The following is an 18,326-nucleotide window of genomic DNA, read 5'->3' as shown; positions in this document are numbered from 1 at the left end:
CTGGTGACCCGGAGTCATGCCAGCAGTGTTCCTGCCCGGCTGTGGTGCCCTCGGAGCCGCGGTGCAGCTCTTTGCTCCTGCCTGCAGTGGCTCCAGCTCTGCAATTTCCCCTCTGCTCCCTCAACGTGCTCTTCTGTCTCTCCTCTGCCAAGGGCCATTTCATGTTACCGCCACCTCGACACCCTTGCTTCTAGGAAGTGAGAACCCGGACAATCCCTTCCTAGTCTCACTAGTACTGTTCGTAAACTTAAGAAAGAGCTCTGGGAAGGCTGGCGTTTGTGCAGAAGCAGGCTCTGGCTGGAGGGCAGGGTTGCTGTGGGGGTTGTAATGGGGAACAAGACTGCAGAAGTCAGTAGAGTTCAGGCTCACGCATGGCCTTCATTCAGGGAAACAGAGCCCTTGTTAGGGGAGTGACATTTTTGTGTTTTAAAAAGGCCCCCTTGGCAGCAGCGAGGGGCCGGAAACTGGGGCAGTGGGGCCGACCAGAGGCGAAGGTGAGGCAGGGCCTGGGGTGGAGATGAGGGTAATTATGCAGGCAGGATTGACAGGACTTGGTAAGTGACAGGACGCAGAGGTTTTTATTTTATTTACCAACACTTACAAGTCACTCACTATGTGTCAGGCAGTCTTCTAATTATTTCACAATTCAGCTCATTTAACCCTCATAAAGTCCCTCTGTGATAGGATTTAATATTCTCATCTTCATTTTCCAGAGGAAGAAACTGAGGCACAGAGATGTGAATGACTTGTCCAAGGTCAGTAAGTGGTGGAGGTGGGATTTGAACCAGGGCAGTCAGGGTGGGAGAGAGAGGTCAGGGGACCTGCACATGGCCTCCCGCCCTTCTGCTGGCAGCACATTCGGCTCTTGGGGCCATGCACCCCACATCCCCCCAGTCTCCTGGGAGCAGTTTTCCCAACACAGAGCTCTATGTCCCAGGGTTGCTGGGGATGACAGGCTCTGCTTACCGGCAAACAGGCGCATGCTCTGAGCCGTCGGTGCTGACCCAAGTTGAGGGCTTCTGAGGCCTACACTGGGCTGGATTTCTTTTGACCTAAAACACAAGCCCCATCTTGTTGATGACAGCCAAGCTCCCCAGTCCCAGGTGACAAATGTTCACAGAAAACTAGAGCCACCAGACACTCCCTAGCTCCTTCACTACTCTGCTTCTCTCCTCTAAATTGGAAATTCTAACCAAAAAGAATATATTAAGCCCCTATCATCACCAGTGCTGGCCAAGCTGTTTCCCTTAGAGCACTTCCGGTCCCTTAACTAATCCACAAGGTGGGTTTTAAGACCCCCATTTTACAGAGGTGGAAAGTGAGGCTAAGAGAGGTTAAGCAACTTGGTCAAGGTCACACAGTAAGAACAAGACAGGAGTCAGAACACAGCACTGCCACCCAGGCTCTCTCCCGAGTCCCTAAGGCCCTGCACTCTCCCAGGGCTGGCAGGGTGAAGGATCCAGGCCTTGGAGCCTTTGTCCCCCAGCACAGCCACGGGCTCTGAGTACGTAAGAGACGGAAAAAGTGGCTGGCTGGACCATATAAGGGCTTTTAACGTTAATGAGATGTGACTCAAGGAGGCTTAGCAAACCCAGCACTCCCTGGAGCGCTGAGCTGGAGGGTGACCAAATGAAGGAGGTGGGGTGGGGATGAGCATCTTTAACACACTGGAAATTATCAGGAGGCATCTTTTACTAATTGTTATTCTGTGGTGTGCATTTCTTGGCACATTTTAAAAGCATGATAGTTTCAATATTATCTTTTTAAAACACAAAATATCACTCCCCTGCCAAGGGCTCTGTTTCTCAGCATCATTTGATATCCATTTGATAACGTAGCTGGCCAGCCTCCCCTGTGCTGATGTCTCAGATGCTAGATTTCACCCCCGCGCCCACTACATCCTGGGAAGGTGACCGTGAGCAAACTGTTTTATCTTCCTGTAAATCAGTTTTTACATCTGTAAAATGGGTACTTTATTTGCACCTGATGCTGACTACCATTTGCCATGTACCAGGCACTAGAATAAGCATTTTGAGTGTAAACACATTTCCTTCTTCCCATATCACTTTGAGGAACTTCTAAAGACCTCAGTTTTACAGAGGAGGAAAGTGAGGCTCAGAAAAGTGGCAAACTTGTCCAAAATCTCCTAGATTTGGCCAAATTTGGTTAGAATTTCCAATTTAGAGAAGTGTGGGGTGAGACCTCACCCAGAGCTGCCAGCCTCCATCTGCAGGCCCCTCGGCATTGGTGGTGACTGAGCCTGAGGGGGAACGCCAGCCTCTGGCCTGCTGGACAGACAACTGCCCCTGCTGGGCCCTCGGACAGGGGATGGAGGAGAAGTGGGGACTCAGCACCAACCCTAGCCCACACGTCCTAAGCTGGAAGCTCCCTCAGAGACAGCCAGCCCCCATTCGCCAGGGCAAAATGCAGCTCGAGAGGGGCCCAGACCCAGAGGCTGGGGACCCAGGGCCATTCTGGATAGGTCCCCACTTCTGGCCTCATTTCCACTTCTGGATCAGGGTGTGAGCTCACAGGTAGCAATGGACAAATGTGTGAAATCAGGGGCCTCTTGCATTCTTCCCAGGCCCTACCAGGGATGCTAAATTCAAGGAGACCTGAGTGGAAGAGGGGTACTGCTTTTAAGAAAATCCTTGAAATTATGTTTCCAACCCACTGCTGCCCCCTCTCCCAACCTGTAAACTTCCTGCACCATCTTCATTGTTTGCGCCCCATTTAGAGAGAGTGAACATTTCCTGGGATTCAATTTCTCTCATAATAGTTGGAAGGAAACAGAACTATATGTTGTAAACATTCACTGCATTGTATGAAAAATATCTTTATTACGGGAAGGCACAATAAATGAAGACCAAGCTTCTCCCCCAAATTCTCCTCATAGTGCCTTCAGGCCTGTGCCCTTAAATATTTAAACATCTTGCCTTGAGGAATCCGAGCTGTAAAACATGTATATATTTTTTAGCAAAATTAAGACTGGCAATGTATAAATACCAACTCCTTCTCTGCAATCTCCTCCCAATGAAAACAGAGGCAAGTCCATTTTTCTGAGCATATGTTTAGGACTGATGGGGAGAGCTCATTAGTTCAGTTTGACATACACTCAATTCTCTCCATATACACAGGATGGGTTTTTTTCCACCTTGCATTTTATTCTCCAGCTGTGAAATGATATTAAATTTCATCAGATTTGAACAAAATCTACGGTCTTCAAACTGTTTCCTTTAAGGCCCTTGTATTTATTCAGAACTCATGAATCATGTTCCGATAACACTACCATAATTATTTTTAAAGTGTGATGTTTGTGGGTTTAATAGGAAATGCTCACAAAGGGCCTTTTCTCTTTGATTGTTTGTAATCTTAGCAGTAATCGCTACTGTTACCTTCTCCGCACCACAGCTGGCAAAATACAATTTCATTTTAATATGAATTGTGAGCTCTTCACCCAGGTTTTAATTAAAGCCATAAAAGCCACGTCGTCTTTGCCCTTTACAATGTACACAGATTCAGAGGCCAGAGTTACGAAGCCTTGAATCTTAGATTTTAACAATGGCAGGAAGGTCTCCTGCCTCCCAATATACAGACAGGGGAGTATTTACGTTTTTGTTTTTCAAAAACCTCCTGCCTGTCTGTGCTGCAGTTTCCTCATCTGTACAATGGGGACAGAACCAGAACCTTTCAGGGTTAAGGCGATGATGAAATATCCAGCACAGTGCCTGATCCCAAGAAAGCACGCAGGGAGTGTTAATTATCACCAGCATCATGGTTACTTAGGGCTGGGAAAACCAAGAGACAACCGACCCTCATTATATATGAGAGAAAACTGAGGCTTAGAGGGATACCAGCATGGTTGAAGGGACCAGAGCAGAGCAGAACCTCCAGCCCAGAACTCCGGGCTCTTTGGCCCGTTCCAGGCCAGCTACACTGCCCCCAGAGACTGCGACTACACGGCCCCTCACCCCCGTGCCCAGGCCTGCAGTCCTGAGCTGCCTCCCCTGCATCCCAACCAGCTCCCTGTGGTTTGACCCCCTAGTTATATCATCTACCCTACCAGAGGCTCCATGCTGGGTCAAAGTGGTAAGGAAAACAAACCAGGTATCCTTGGGAAAGTCGCCAAACAAACACTATGAGGATGCTAGGAACCAAGAGGAAGAATCCAATCAGCTCACAGTTCCTGGTACCTGTTGTGCCCCAGGTGTGGTGGGAGGACCGGGAAGGCTCGCTTTGTAGAATGGGAATCTCGGCCTTTATGATCACACAAAACTCCACTTCGGCACACGCCGGGTGGTACATCCAGGAAGGGATGCTGGTGGGGTGGCGGGCGGGCAGGGCCCACACCGGCCGCTGCTCACCCTCTGTGGTGCTCACACTTGGCCGTGCTCGTATTTGGTGGTACTCAGCATACTCCATGGGTCCCTCGGGTCCCTGGCTTTCACCTCAAGTGTAAGCCCCCTGGACCCCCACACCTGGAACCAGGCCAAGTACCAGGCACTCGAATAAGCATGTTGAATGTCAACGCCTCTTATTTACAGTTCTTCCCTCATCATGTTGGAGAACCTCTAAAGATGTCCATTTTATAGATGAGAAAATTGAGGCTCAGAAAAGTTGGTTAACTTGTCCTGGGTCATCAGGCATGATGTGCCTGATCCCAAGGAAGTGTGCACTAAATGTTAATTATCATCAGCATCATCATTATTTAGGGTAGAACATTCTCCCACCAGCCCTGCTCCTTCCTTTGCCAATATATCCTGGGTCCATTGGGTCTCCCCCTCCAAGAGCAACAACATCCCCTACTCCCCCTGGCTTCTTAGAACATGCCTTCCACTTGCCTCCGGCCTCCCCACACGCTGGGGATGAGCTGTCCCTCCCCCATGCCCTGCAAATCTCAGGCCAGAAGGTGGCTTGATGTACTCCTCCCTCCCTACTGCTGTCTAGACCACTCCCACCCCCTCTAGAACCCTTCCCCACCCGGCTCCATCAGCATCCTCTCCCTCACGCTGCTCATGGCACATCTTGCTCATCCTTTCGAGGCCCCAGCCTTCAGCTTTGGGCTCTGCTTCCTGTCCACCCCACCCTGGACTCAGCCTGGGTCCCTCTACCTCAGCCAGCACACTCACCTCTGAGGAGCTTCTCCTCCCCTCTGCCTCAACTTTCCTGCTTCCTGGTTACACCCAGGACCCTGTCAATGCCCATGGCTGCTCTACCTTTGAAATCTCTCTCTCTCTCTCTCTCTCTCTCTCTCTCTCTCTCTCTCTCTCTCTCTCTCTCTCTCACACACACACACACACACACACACACACACACACACACACACACACACACACACACACACCCCTCCTCACCGGACAGCACCTTCCTAGAGGTGTCCTGCTGCACTGGACTCTCCGGGCCCTAGAACCCCTAGTCTGCGCTTCCATCTCTCCTTTCAGCAAATAAGCCTACAGTGTCCTCCTGCTACTCTGCCAGGCAACTCTCACCTGGATGGACACACCTGTCTGCCCCACAGCACCTACACCAAGAGCTCACTCCCCCACGGCCCACAGCAAATAGCCCAGACCTTCTCACCCTCCTCCTTGGACCCCCAGGGCCCTCACTCTCAGCCCACCCCCACCTGTCCGAGAAGACAGATGCTTCAGAGGCAGGTGCCCTCTGCGTCAGCCTACCCACCCACAAAGCCAATCCCTCGCACTCCTCTTCTCCTCTGTCCCACCTCCAGGCTGAGGCCAGAGCCCCTCCTCTGGGCGGGACCCACCTCTCCCACCTTCTCTGAAAACTTACATCACCCATTGACCCTTCCCCCTCCTGAACCCTGAGCTCACCCTCTCTCCTGGACGCCTTCACTGATGATTAAACATATGAAAGACACTGTCGTTTAAAATAATTCCCTTCCCTGGGTCCTTGCCCTTGCCCTGCACAGCTGGGCATCTCACATGAGTTGTCTGTACTCACATGCCCACACTCTCTCCTCAGCCCGTCCATCCAACCCAGATGAAGGCTGTGCACCTCAAAACCGCTTTGTTCTGAGGCCCAGGAGGTTTTCCCTCTTGCTAAGACTATCGGATGCATTTCAACGCACCTCAACTAGTGTCTCAGGAGCATCTGACCTCAATAACGCCCTCCTTCTTCTTGCTTAAATTTTAGTTAACTTTTTGAAGTTAAAATAAATGCCATGGTTTAAAGACTCCAAATATAAAAAAGGTAGAGCGAAAAGTCTCTTTCCTATCCCTGTCCACCACCCACCCAGTTTCCGTAACACACAAACTTACGCTTGTGCACACAAACTCAAGCACAAAGCCACTGCGACCAGATCACACATGGACTTCCAGAGTGACTTCAATCAAAACAAGAACATAAGACACACATATCCTTATTTGTTCCTTTTTTTGTGCAAATGGTAACACTCTGTACTTGCTGTTACACACCATCCTTTTTTTCACTAAACAATGTATCTTAAAGAACTTCTGTATTACTTCCATTTCCTCATTCTTTCTCTAGAACCACACAGTATTCCTTTGGTAGATGCACATTACTGATTTTACTAGCCCCTTACTATTAGACATTTGGGTTGTTTCCAATCTTTGACATTACAAACAATACCAAAATGAATAATCTTGAATATGTCATTTCTTGGGTGTGCAAATTTAAATAGGACATATTTCCAGAAAGGGAATTGCTGGGTTAAAGGATTGATGTGTTTTTAATTTTGATAAATATTGCCAATTTGCTGGTCATACGGCTTACCCCAATTTATTCTCCCCCAGCAATGTAGGAAAGTACCTGTTTCCTCACGGTGGCCCCAAATGAGTACTTATCAAACCTTGGGAGTGTTGCTGATCTGATTAGTGGAAAATGGTAGTTTTAATGTGTTTCTCTTACAAATTATTCTAGTATCATCTCATATATTTAAGGTCCAATTGTATTCCTTTTTCTATAAACTATTGGGTCATATATCCTGCCTGTTTTTCTACTGGGGTTTTTAATTGATTTGTAGGAACTCTTTACATATTAGGGAGATTAATCCTTCAACTATATCATGAGTTGAAAATATTCTTGCCTACTTTTTCATTTGTCTTTTGATTCTACTTTATGCTGATCTGGCCAAACAAAAGTATTTTTGAAATGTAGTCAAATTTGTAATTCTTTTCTTCTAAGGCTTTGAGTCATATCAATGCCTTCCCTACTCCAAAGTTGTAAAGTATTCTTACATTTTTTTTCCCTGGTACCTCTATGGCTTCTTTAAGTATATTTAAATCTTCGATTTATTTAGAATTTATTCTTTGATAGGGAAGAAGCTGTGGACCCAACATCATCCTCCCCCCACCCCCCGCCCAGACCTCCTTCCTCCTTCTTGAAACACTCTGCTGCTGGCTTCTAAGATTCCACAGTTTTCTCCTCCTTCTCAGACCACTCCCTCTCAACCCATTTCATAGTCTTTACCTCTACTTTGCCTTCAGATATTGGAGCTCAACATTTCAGAGTCACTTGTCCTCTGCCCTTATCACATGCTTTCTCTCCATGACTGTCATCCACTTCCAGGTTTTTAATATCAGGAATGAAGACTTCCAAATTTACTTTTCCTGTGAGCTCCTGACTTGTACAACTGTCTACCTACTTGGACATCTCCACATGGATACCAACTAGACATGTCAAATATAGCATGTCCAAATATAGCAGACCTCATCAAACTGCACCTCTCCAGGCCTCCCCTAATTCAGAAAGAGGTTCCATCAGGCTGGAAAAGAGGCTCATGGTAGCAACCCATGAGTTATTCTTGATGTCTCCATTTCCCTCTCTTCCTCAACCATTATCATCAAGACATACCGACTTTATTTCCAAAATACATCCCAGATCTATGCACTTCTTTTCATCTCCTCGGCCTCTACTACCAACTAGGACAACCTCCTCCTTCACTTGGCCTATTGCCACACCCTCCCAACTGGTCTCCCTCAAGCCACTCTTGCCACTGAGAGTATTTAAAAGCGCAAATCTGCTCATTCATTCAATCTCATTCTCACATGTGTGCTCTCTCTCACACACAACACAACATACATACGTGGACACTTAAGTTCTTGCAACAATTCTTAGGAAAAAGTCAGTACTCTTTAGCAGAAGTGGTATTTAAAGTCATGAGAGTGGAAAACTCTACCCTGAGCCAGGAAGACTGTAATGAGGTGAGATTTGCAGTCTCTGAACGAACAAATAAGCCTCTGCTGGGTGAAAATGGCTGGGGGATTCCCATCAGAGGAAAGAGCATCCATCAGGGCCCAGCGTGTAAACGAGCCTGAGAGATGGCCAGAGACTCGTCTTGTGTGACCAAAGCATTATGTATGGTAATAAAAACAATAAAAACAAATAGTAGTTAGTTTCATCAAACACTAGCGCCTTACATACCATTGCAGATTAGGTTCCCTGGTAGTGCCTGCCATGCAGCTCCCTATGAAAGTGACTTACTGGGGGGGAGGGCAGCAGACAGGGCAGGGGAGCACGGAGAGTGGAGACCTGCATCGGCCTGACCCACGGGGAGCCCTGGAGCACGAATTGCTCTGGGTTGGTCCCACCTTGAGGTAAAGAAGCTGCCAGCCTTTTGTCCCCCTCCAACCCCCACTCCCTCAGTCCCTACCACGGTTCTCATTTGGCTGAAGCCAATTTTCCACAGAAGGGAGCAGTTGTGAGTAATCAGCAGCCAGGTGAAAGAAAGCTGAGTGCGGCACTACCAGAAGCCACAACACACCTCACTGACATCTCAGAACACCTCAGGAGGCAGGTGCTACTCTCCTCATCTAATAGAAAGTTGAAATAACGGGTACAAGGGCACCTGATTGGGAAGCAGAAAAGCTGAATTTGAATTCAGGTCTGCTGACATCCGAGCTGGTTTCTTTCATCTTCACCTTCATCTCAGGAAGAAGACAACCCTTCCTGGGGCACATAATCAGGAAATACCAATTCCTGTAACGCCTGGACAGGGTCTGCTCTCAGCAGGGGGAAGACCTGACCTCCACTAGGCTCCTCACCTCCAGAGGCTGCTTGGGGGCCACAGCTCTGTCAAAGAACTGCATTGCACTCTCAGGCCACCCAGGCAAGTCTGCTGCAAAAGAAACACAAGGTCCACAGGGGAGGAAAAAAGTGATAACATGTGAAAGCTAAGGGCACTACGCAGGAATTTTGTGCAGACTTGCAAAAGCCAAACAGTGGAGCTTGCATGTTCAAAAGAAACTTGAAGATTGCAGATGCTATATCTGCTCACGTCAGGGTTGGTTCATGCTACCAGCTACACAGGTTCGAATCCCAGTGGTACCACTCCCTGGATGAGTCACCTTAGCTGTGTCAGTCAACATCCCCGAGCCTCAGTTGTCCCATCTATAAAATGGAAGTAATGATAATGTCCACTATTTCTCAAGGCTGCTCTGAACATCAGCTGAAGTAATCATTGAGAAAAAGGCTTTGAAACTGTGGAGTGTACACAGTTAAGGGTTATTGCTGTTAAAGGCTTGAGGGACACTTATTTGCCCTGGGTCTCTCTCCAAAGAACTGTACGCCCTCTGTCCAACCATTAGAGCTGGTTTGAAGGGACACAGTTGGCACAATATGTACCCTGTGGGAGCCACTGTCTCAGCCGTGGCTTCTAAATAGAGAAAATAGTGTTGCAGGAGAAGAGTTACATTAAAGAGTAGGGTTTTAACATGATAAAATTGGACATTCTGGAAAGAAATGGCTTCCAGAAATGGCTCCCAACCTGGTAGGGGCCCAATAAACATTTGCTGAATGGGTGACCCTTGTATTTAACTGTATTTATGGTTTTTGTGCCAGTTCGTGTTTATCCTCTGCATCCTCCGTGGGCCACGCAGCCTTCACTTGCCCACATGGTTACATCAATCCTTTAGTAACTGAGAAAAGAGAATTCCTGCACGTGATGAGAGAACATGCCATGAAAGGGTGTCCATGTGCATGTATGAGTTCAAGCAAACTCTCCCAAAAAAAACCTGGAAAGAAATACACAAATCTGTTGCCGTCACAGACCAGCAGCCAGTGGTATCCCGCTGAGCCAAAGGGAGCCGTGGGTCCTGGAAGAGTCCAAGCCATTCTGCAGCAAAATCGGCACGAACCACATCCCACAGGTTTCCCACATGTGGCAGTTTGTAAAAAGACCACAGAACTTCGCAGTTCCTCCCAGCAATTGGTGGAGTCTATTTCCCCATCCCTCAAATCTGGACTGGTCTTGTTGCTTGCTTTAACCAAGAAAACGTGGCAGAAGTGGTCACATGCCAGTTCAAGCCCAGGCCTCAAAGGACCTTGCAGCCCCTGCTGCTCTGGGAACCCTCCTCCCACCACGTGAACGAGCTGACCAGGTGGAGCAGCAGCCAGCCATCTTGTGTCCCCCCATTCCAACTGACCCTCAGCTGACCTGGCAGCTGACTGCTACCACTTAAGTGATCCCGGCCAAGACCGGAAGACCCAAATGATCAACCTGGAATCATGAGCTAGACAAATGTTTGTTGTTTCAAACCATTAACTGTTGGAGGTGGTTTGTTATGCAGCAAATGCTAAATAATAAACTATAAGAAGTCTAGATTGCAGATGCTATATCTGCTCACATCAGGGTTGGTTCATGCTACCAGGTAGACTTGGTTAAGCTCAGCGAGTCCAGAATCCTGCTGTCCTCTTCATAAAGTCCTAAGTGGGGGAGACCCTCTGGCTGACATCCCAAGAGACCAACCACCTCGTTCCACTGTTGGGGAAACTGAAGCCCAGAGAAGAGAAGGGGGCACATCCATTCATTACACAACTATTTCCTGAGAGTCTCCTACATGCCAGGCACAACAATGAACAAGAGAGCAGATCCCGGCTTCAGGGAGGTCATAGTCTAATGTGGAAATCAGGCATTAACCTAGTCGCCACACAAATAAGTAGACAAATACCAACTTTAAAAGACTTGGTGCCATGAAAGAGAATCATGGGGAAAGGACCTCATTTGGATTTGGGGACCACAAAGAGCTCCGTGAAGAAGTGACATTTAGGCTGAGGCAAGTTGCTGGCAGCCTTGGGGTGGCAACAGGGCTCTCCATAGCCAGCAGAGCTAGGTAAATCAGTGGAGCTCTGTTTGAGTCCCAGCTACACAAGTTCGAATCCCAGTGGTATCACTCCCTGGATGAGTCACCTTAGCTGTGTCAGTCAACATCCCCGAGCCTCACTTGTCCCATCTATAAAATGGAAGTAATGATAATGTCCACTATTTCTCAAGGCTGCTCTGAACATCAGCTGAAGTAATCACTGAGAAAAAGGCTTTGAAACTGTGGAGTGTACATAGTTAAGTGTTATTGCTGTTAAAGGCTTGAGGGACACTTGTTTGCCCCGGGTCTCTCGCCAAACAAACTGTACGCCCTCTGTCCAAGCCCAGAGCAGATACAGAGCCCCAGTGGGTTGCACCTTCCCTTCTTGGCAGAAGGACAGTGTCACCACCCTCCATCAGGGTTTGAGCCAGAACTGACTCTGCTGGAGTATGATTCTGGATGCCAGGGCTCTGTATGTCAACAAAACACAATTAAAATATTGTGAAAGCGCTCAGATGAGATGTTTGGGGGTAAGCCCTGGTCTTTTGAGACAACCATGTTTCTAAGCTAATTATGAAAAATTAAATGATATCAGTGAACTTTTCCAAAATAAGCATTTCCAGGACCTGTAGCCTTGCCCACCAGTGACCCCCAGGGTGGCTTGTGCAAATGCAACATAAAGGCAGCCTGGCTGCACTAGCATGGGGCTCACTCAGGGATGGGTCAGAGGAGGCCCCAGTGCAGAGCACCAGCATGGGGTGCAGTGGGCAGGAGAGGGGTGCAGGGCCCTGCAGCAGAGCTTTTATACCCCACTGGGACTGCAGAATCTTTCCTCAAGGGCAATGCTCCCTCATCTCCAGACCTATCACATAGTAGGGGCACATAAATGTCTGTGTATTGATAGGCTTCTGTTTCCTCAGCTGGGAAATGTGGGTCCAGTCTGATGGCTGAGAGGTCACCCAACCTGGACTTCCACAGCCACCCTGACCAGCTCCAGGGTCAGGCTTGTCCTTCAGCTCCCCAAGTTTCTCCATGAGACTCCCTGGTTCTCCAGCCAGTACCCTGAGCTGGTGCTACCCTGCAGGCACCACTGCCTTAGGGCACCACCCTCCAGGATGCCATACCTGCAGAGAGAACTTGAGTGACTACCTCCTGTGCGGGTGCTGTGGGTTGTCTTGCCTCAGGGATTCTCCCTGCCTCCCACCTGTGCCACAGCCTGTGGTGAGGACAGATGTGCCCCCAGGGCATCAGTGCCTATGCCTGTGATTTGGACACCTCCTCCGAGATGACACCTATTATAATGAGGACATGCCAGGGCACCACAGCCTGCATCAGACCCCTCCCCTCTCAGGTCCTCCGGCTGCAGGGAGGAGCTCCCTGCCTCCCAGCTGAGTCACAGCTTTCAGTGAGGACCCTTCCCATCTTCCCAGCCTGCAGTGAGGACCCTCCCTGGCATCAGGGCCTATAGTGAGGATGTTCCCAGCTAAGGGAAATCTTAGTTTTGGGAGACCAGGCCTCAGGGGAAAATCTGGTTGCAGCTGGCACTTGGGCCAAGGAATCTTGTGACACCCAGGGACAGCCTTGCTCATGGGATGACTCAGCACCCTCAGTCACAGAGACAGGGTCTCACAGGAGGCCCCTGCTCTCCTCCTTTTGTGCCATGTCCACAACCCACCCCAGAGGCAGGTGGGGAGTGACCCTGTTGTGTGTCCCCATGGGTGCTGGGTGGTGACAACAGGAAAGCAGTGCCAGGGAGCACGTGACACCTCTACTCATTGCTGCCGAAAATGTCCCCTGAGCTTTCTCTGTGCAATGCATTTCTAGTTTTATCAAGTTTTAAATACCTTCCATTTTAAGTCAAGAGTAGCCAAGTTGTTGATTTATAAAAACTACTATAGTCCCAGTTTGTCCCTTTTAAGGGGAACCAACAGATATTTTTCATCATTCTGAGAGGAGATGGCAGCAAGCTGTAACCACGGACACTCACTCTGCGCCTCTCCCACCGCCCACTCCGGGAGCAGCTCAGCTCCAGCTAGCCAAGGTTTGGACCCACACAGGGAGGTCTCAGCACCCACCTGGCTGGTTGACAGGAGTTCTGGGTTTCCTTCACTCATCCCCACGTAGGCACTGTCACCATCAAACTGGAACAGAGAGAGAGAGAGGAGAGGCTCTGAGTAAGATGCTCTTATGAAGGTCAGAGGGTGATCCGAGAGCGGGAAGGCCCAGCCCTGAATGCATTAGGGGAAGAGGCTGTGGGGCCTGGGGAAGCAAAGGCTGGAGCCCAGGATGCCTAAGTCCCCGTTTCAGCAGGGCCCCTTCTAGGGTAGAAGGAACAGCCCCTGTTCTGCAGCTCAGGCCAGCACCATTAGCCAGACTGAGGATGAACAGAGGAAAACCTTTCTGTACTTTACAACTTCTCCATAGACCAGCAGGCGGCCTTGTCAGACACTGAGCTTCCCATCCTTGGAAGTATGCAAACGCCCAAACACCTCGTTTGGCCAAAATGCAGCCAGGCTCTCAGCTAGAGCCAGAATCCCATGGGCCGGAGAGAGGCTGAGATTTCCAGAACCTTGTGGAGGGACATGCCGGCCTGCCCAGACACCCCTCCAGGAGGCCTTCCATCCTATATGGCTTTGCCCCCTCACATATCCCATCCTAGCCCAGTAGGCCACCCCTGGCCATGGGTAGTGAGCACTGTGGTAGAAACCATTTACAGGAACTACAATCTTGTCTCCTAAGAAGCTGCCAAGTCGGATTCTGGGAGGTTTCCCTGCAACAGGAACAGGTATAGTGGGAGACGTGCAGGTTCACCTGAGGCGTGATCTTGAGCCCATGTCTGAATGTCTGAGGTCCCTCATCTGTCAAAGAGGGATAATCAGAGTGGTTCCCTCATCACAGGATGCTACAGTGAAACCTGGAGAGCACTTGGCTCCATCTCATTTGGCTTCCTTCCCTTGGGACAGGTTCTTGGATAAGGCTTCCTGGACGCAGAGCCTGAGACAAGGATTCAGATACATGGGATCTTTGAGGGAATACCACCACCCCCTCCACTGGAGCTCTGGAGTCGGTCCCAGCATGAAGCAAGAGGCCAGCCTTTCCCAGCCCCACCCAAGGCAGTTGTCGGTTGTCAGCCGCCCTTCGGGGACAGGGAGGCACAGCCTTCTGAGCAGGGTGGCCCCATGTGGTCAGAATGTGGCCCCAGAGGAGGGGGCAGCTGGGAGCCAGTCCTCCTAGTAGATGGGAAATGGGTGCACAGGCTGGTAAAAGGGTCTGGGAAGGGCACAACTGGCAACTGGCACTATGTTAATTGAACAATTTATTATTTTTTGATTGGATAATATAGCCACATGTTTCAAAACCCCTAAGGTAAAAGAACAACGCAGTGCAAGCTTCCTTCCCGCTCTACCTCTCAGCCATCTATTTCCACTCCCCAGAGGCAATCAGTGGGTCTCCCAATTTCTTTTATTTCTTTTCAGAAACAGTCCACATACATGCATTTTATAGTCATTTCTTTGAACATAAATGAAAGCATTCTATACAACTCTTCTGCACCTTTATTATTTTTCTCTTAGCAACGGCTCTTGGAGAGTGTTTTATATCCGAGCACACTTCTTTTTTCTGGTACCTAGTATTCCATACTAGGATGTGACATATATATTTAACTAGCTCCCTATTAATGGGCATTTGAGTTGTTTCTAGTAGTTTGCTATTCAAACATTGCTCCCATGAATGTTTTTGCACATCCATCATTCGGCATGGATGTGAGGAGGATGAATTAGTGTGAGTGTAATTGCTGCTTCCAACTGGCTGCGCATATGTAGTTCTGATCGACGTCGTCGAGCTGCCCTCCGTGGCGGTGGCAGGGGTCCTCGCTCCCCCACCGCGCCAGAGACGGCAGCTCACCCAGACCCCCTTCAGACCACGCAGAGGCTCTCTTCACAACCGGCTCAGAGGCCAGGCCCTAACCCTGTGGGTTCTGAGACTCCCCCCACCCCCCACTGCCAATCCCCAGTTCCCTTGCCCTGCTCTGCCTGGTTCTTGTTCCATAGCCCCCTTCACGTTCTAATGTTCTATTTCATGTATTTGCCATGTTCATTACTTATAGTTGACTCCCCCTACTAAAATGGAGCTCCTTGATGTTAGGGATCTTAATCTATTCATACACTGATGCCTCCCAAGCACCAAGAATCAGTACTCAATAATTGCTTGTTGAATGAATGAATGAATGAATGAAGCAATCGCTATACTATTCACGCTGCCTCTTAGCAGGACTGTCTTCTTGTCTAGGTGGTGGGACTGGTGGTTACACCCGGGAACAGGCATGGAGTCCCTCAGGGGCTGCTGAATTAACACGCCTAGAGCCTGGGCACCTGATCCCAAATGCAGGGCTCCGTCCACCACACTGCACCCAGAGCCCATGCTTCAAGGCCCTGCTCAGAGAGCACCTCCTCCAGGCAGACTGCCATGCTTGCCTCCCCTGCAGTCCTTCTTACAACCCACAGTGTTTTCACATCTTTCTTCTGCACCGGCGGGGGGAGCAACATGGAGCCTAGAGCCAGGTCTCAGTCGTTTCCGAATCCCCCAGCACCTGGCACAGGCTGACATCAGGAGTGGGACTGTGAATTGGATGGAGTGGGGGAACTTTCAACAAAAGTTCCTGGGTTCTGTTTGATTTGTCACCATGGCCACCTATTACTTTGATAAAAGCAAAACATTTTTTAAAACCATACATAATTTTAAGTATATTCAAAGAGGAAGAATATTTGGAAATGGAGGGAGAATAAGCTTAACTGGTATTTAAAACATTTTATAAAGCAATAGTAATTGAACAGTATGGCATGGGTTAAAAATATGGGGAAGAGAGAGCCCCAAATCCCTTGCAATTGTTGCCATTTATTAAATGTTGGCTGGAAGGGAGCCAGCACAAAAGCAGGGGCCACTGTCTACTTTGTTGCTTGCCACTGGGTGCACAGCAGGCACTCAATAAATACATCGTGAATGAGTGAACATACCCGGCACTGAGTGAAATACTTTACATCAAATACCCCATTTAATCCTCACACCAACCCAATGAAGCAGGTATTATTTTCCCTGCTTAAAACCAAGAAAACAGGTCGAGAGAGAAGCAGCTGCCTAAGATCACACAGCCAGGGAGGAGTGAACGTCAGAATCGGGCTGGGCTTAGACGTGTTGGTTTGTTGGTTTCTCCTGGTCAGTCTCCCCATAGGCTATAAGCCCTTCATGGCAGGAACCAAGGCTTTTCTGTATCTCACTACAGAACCAACAATTAGCCCAGGGCCTGGCACATAGTAGGTGTTCGATAAATATTTGCTGGTGACTCAGAGAAGGGTTGAATTATCTGCAGTGAACAGGGTCGAGTGGCATTGGAGATGTGAGCAAAAGAGACCCTGGATTTTCATGTGTGTGTTGGGGGTAAGCGAACAGGGCTGGGCAGTGGAGCTCCACAAGGTCACCAGAATCGGCCTCGCGTGGGTCTGTTCATGTCCCTGTTTATTCACCCAGCATCTGAGAAACATCTGCGTGCTCCCTGCTTTCAGGGAGGTCTTGGGAAGGTGGCAGAGGTTCCCCGGCAGGGCAGGTGCGTGCTCTCACCTTCCCTGGCAGTCCTTCTTCAAACCAGAGCTGCTGACCACAGCTTGGCTGCCCCTGGGGCCTCGCACAGGGCCGGGGGGGCACTCTGGGCTGGGACCTGGCCGCTGAGCCATGAACGGCGGCCCCGAGGGTGTGTGGAGACCTGCTCTTTGCCCACCCATGTCCAGGACTCCACCATGTCACAGCCCACAGAGTGGGGAGGATGAAGGAGGGGGAAAGAGGGGGAGTAGGAAGGAGGGAGTGGGGTCCTGGGGGCTCCTGCGCTTCCCCTGGCTAGACCTCTGAGGCACTAAGGCCTGGCCCTCTGCACCTGCCCCCACCCTCATCTCCCCTCTTGGGGGCCCTTTCTGGGAGAAAGAATTTGCAAACCAAGGAGAGGTCACCAGCCAGCCTCTGCCCTCCAACACAGGCAGGGCCACCCCCTCCTCGAGGTCAGAAACACTCACATCCACACATAGCACACAGCTGACGCAGAGTGTGCATGTGAACACACCACACTGACCAAGTGTGAGCACAAGTATACACTGTGCACAAGTGTGCACCTGCTTGTGGACACACATGGGCACCACAAACCAACACAAACAAATGTGTACACTGCACAAGAATGAGTGTGCACTGAGTCACAGACCCTTCATGTGGCTGGGTCCACATACCCACAGGCGTACACACAGGGAGGGAGTGGAGGCCAGCTCTGTGCAAATATTCCAGGCACCTGCAACTCCATAAATAGGACTCATGTAAACGGGAATACAAACCCTTACAGCATGTGAACACAGAGACACACAAAGCAAGGGGACGCATGAACTTAAATTCTGTGCATATTTTACAGTTTATCACTCTCTCGGTAGAAAATCTTTTTTTCATACCATACAATCTTCCTCATGCTTTAAAAGGTGAAAAAATGTAGGGGGAAACAACAGCCTCAGAATTTCCAGGAGAATATCCTCTTACCACTGACTGGAATAGATTAATTTTCCCCATTTCATATTCTAATTATAATTCTTTCTCCCATCACCATCTTCAGTCCTCATTACAGCTGGAAGATTGTTCTGCAGAAGCCAGACCTTCATCTTCTCTTCCCAAGAGTTTTGTCATGGAAATGAGTTTTGGAATCTGAAAGAACCCACATTTTTACAAATATTGAATGTGTGGGGATAACCCTTTCATGACAGCCCCTGGGGATTGGGCTCACAGAGGCTCTAAAGGGTCTGTCTCTTCACTCCTTGCAGTCCCCTAGGGGAGAGGGGGTCCTGGGCCCCCATTCCAGCAAATCCGCACCCCCCCACCTCCAAAGGATTATTTCTTTTTAACTTTAAGGAAACTTGGCAAAAAAAAGGTGGCCAAGCTGAGAGGTGAGGAGCCTCATCTTAGAAAGTCAGATGACCCCCACCCCAGCGGTGCCACCTTGGGCAAGTTCCTTAACTGCTCTGAGCCTCAGTTTCCAAATTCTTCTGTCTCATAGAGTCACTGATACAAAATAAGTACAGATTATACATTTGTGGGATGGACATTTGTGATAAGTGGGTGGATGACTAGATGGAGGAAGGGAGGGAGTGAAGGGTAGTTTGGATGGATGGATGGATAGACGGACAGGAAAAAGCAGTGCTGTCCAACAGAAATATAATATGATTCATGAAAGCAAGCCACGTACAT

General features: G+C 49.3%; 1 protein-coding gene across 6 annotated transcripts in view; it reads right to left on the bottom strand.

Annotated features, from left to right (window-relative positions):
* Positions 1-18,326, bottom strand: part of TOX2 (TOX high mobility group box family member 2) — a 157,005-nt gene that overhangs the window by 81,051 nt on the left and 57,628 nt on the right. For all 6 annotated transcript variants that reach the window (XM_037812005.1, XM_037812001.1, XM_037812003.1 and 3 more), the window contains one exon: positions 13,136-13,201. In XM_037812005.1, the coding sequence (XP_037667933.1) occupies positions 13,136-13,174 (39 nt within the window). In that variant the 5' untranslated portion in view covers positions 13,175-13,201. The remainder of the gene's footprint in view (positions 1-13,135; positions 13,202-18,326) is intronic.

Source organism: Choloepus didactylus, chromosome 19, assembly GCF_015220235.1.
Source record: "Choloepus didactylus isolate mChoDid1 chromosome 19, mChoDid1.pri, whole genome shotgun sequence".
NCBI classification, from domain to species: domain Eukaryota; kingdom Metazoa; phylum Chordata; class Mammalia; order Pilosa; family Megalonychidae; genus Choloepus; species Choloepus didactylus.
Note: the sequence above shows the minus strand (reverse complement) of the source record. Positions and strands in the feature narration are given on the sequence as shown.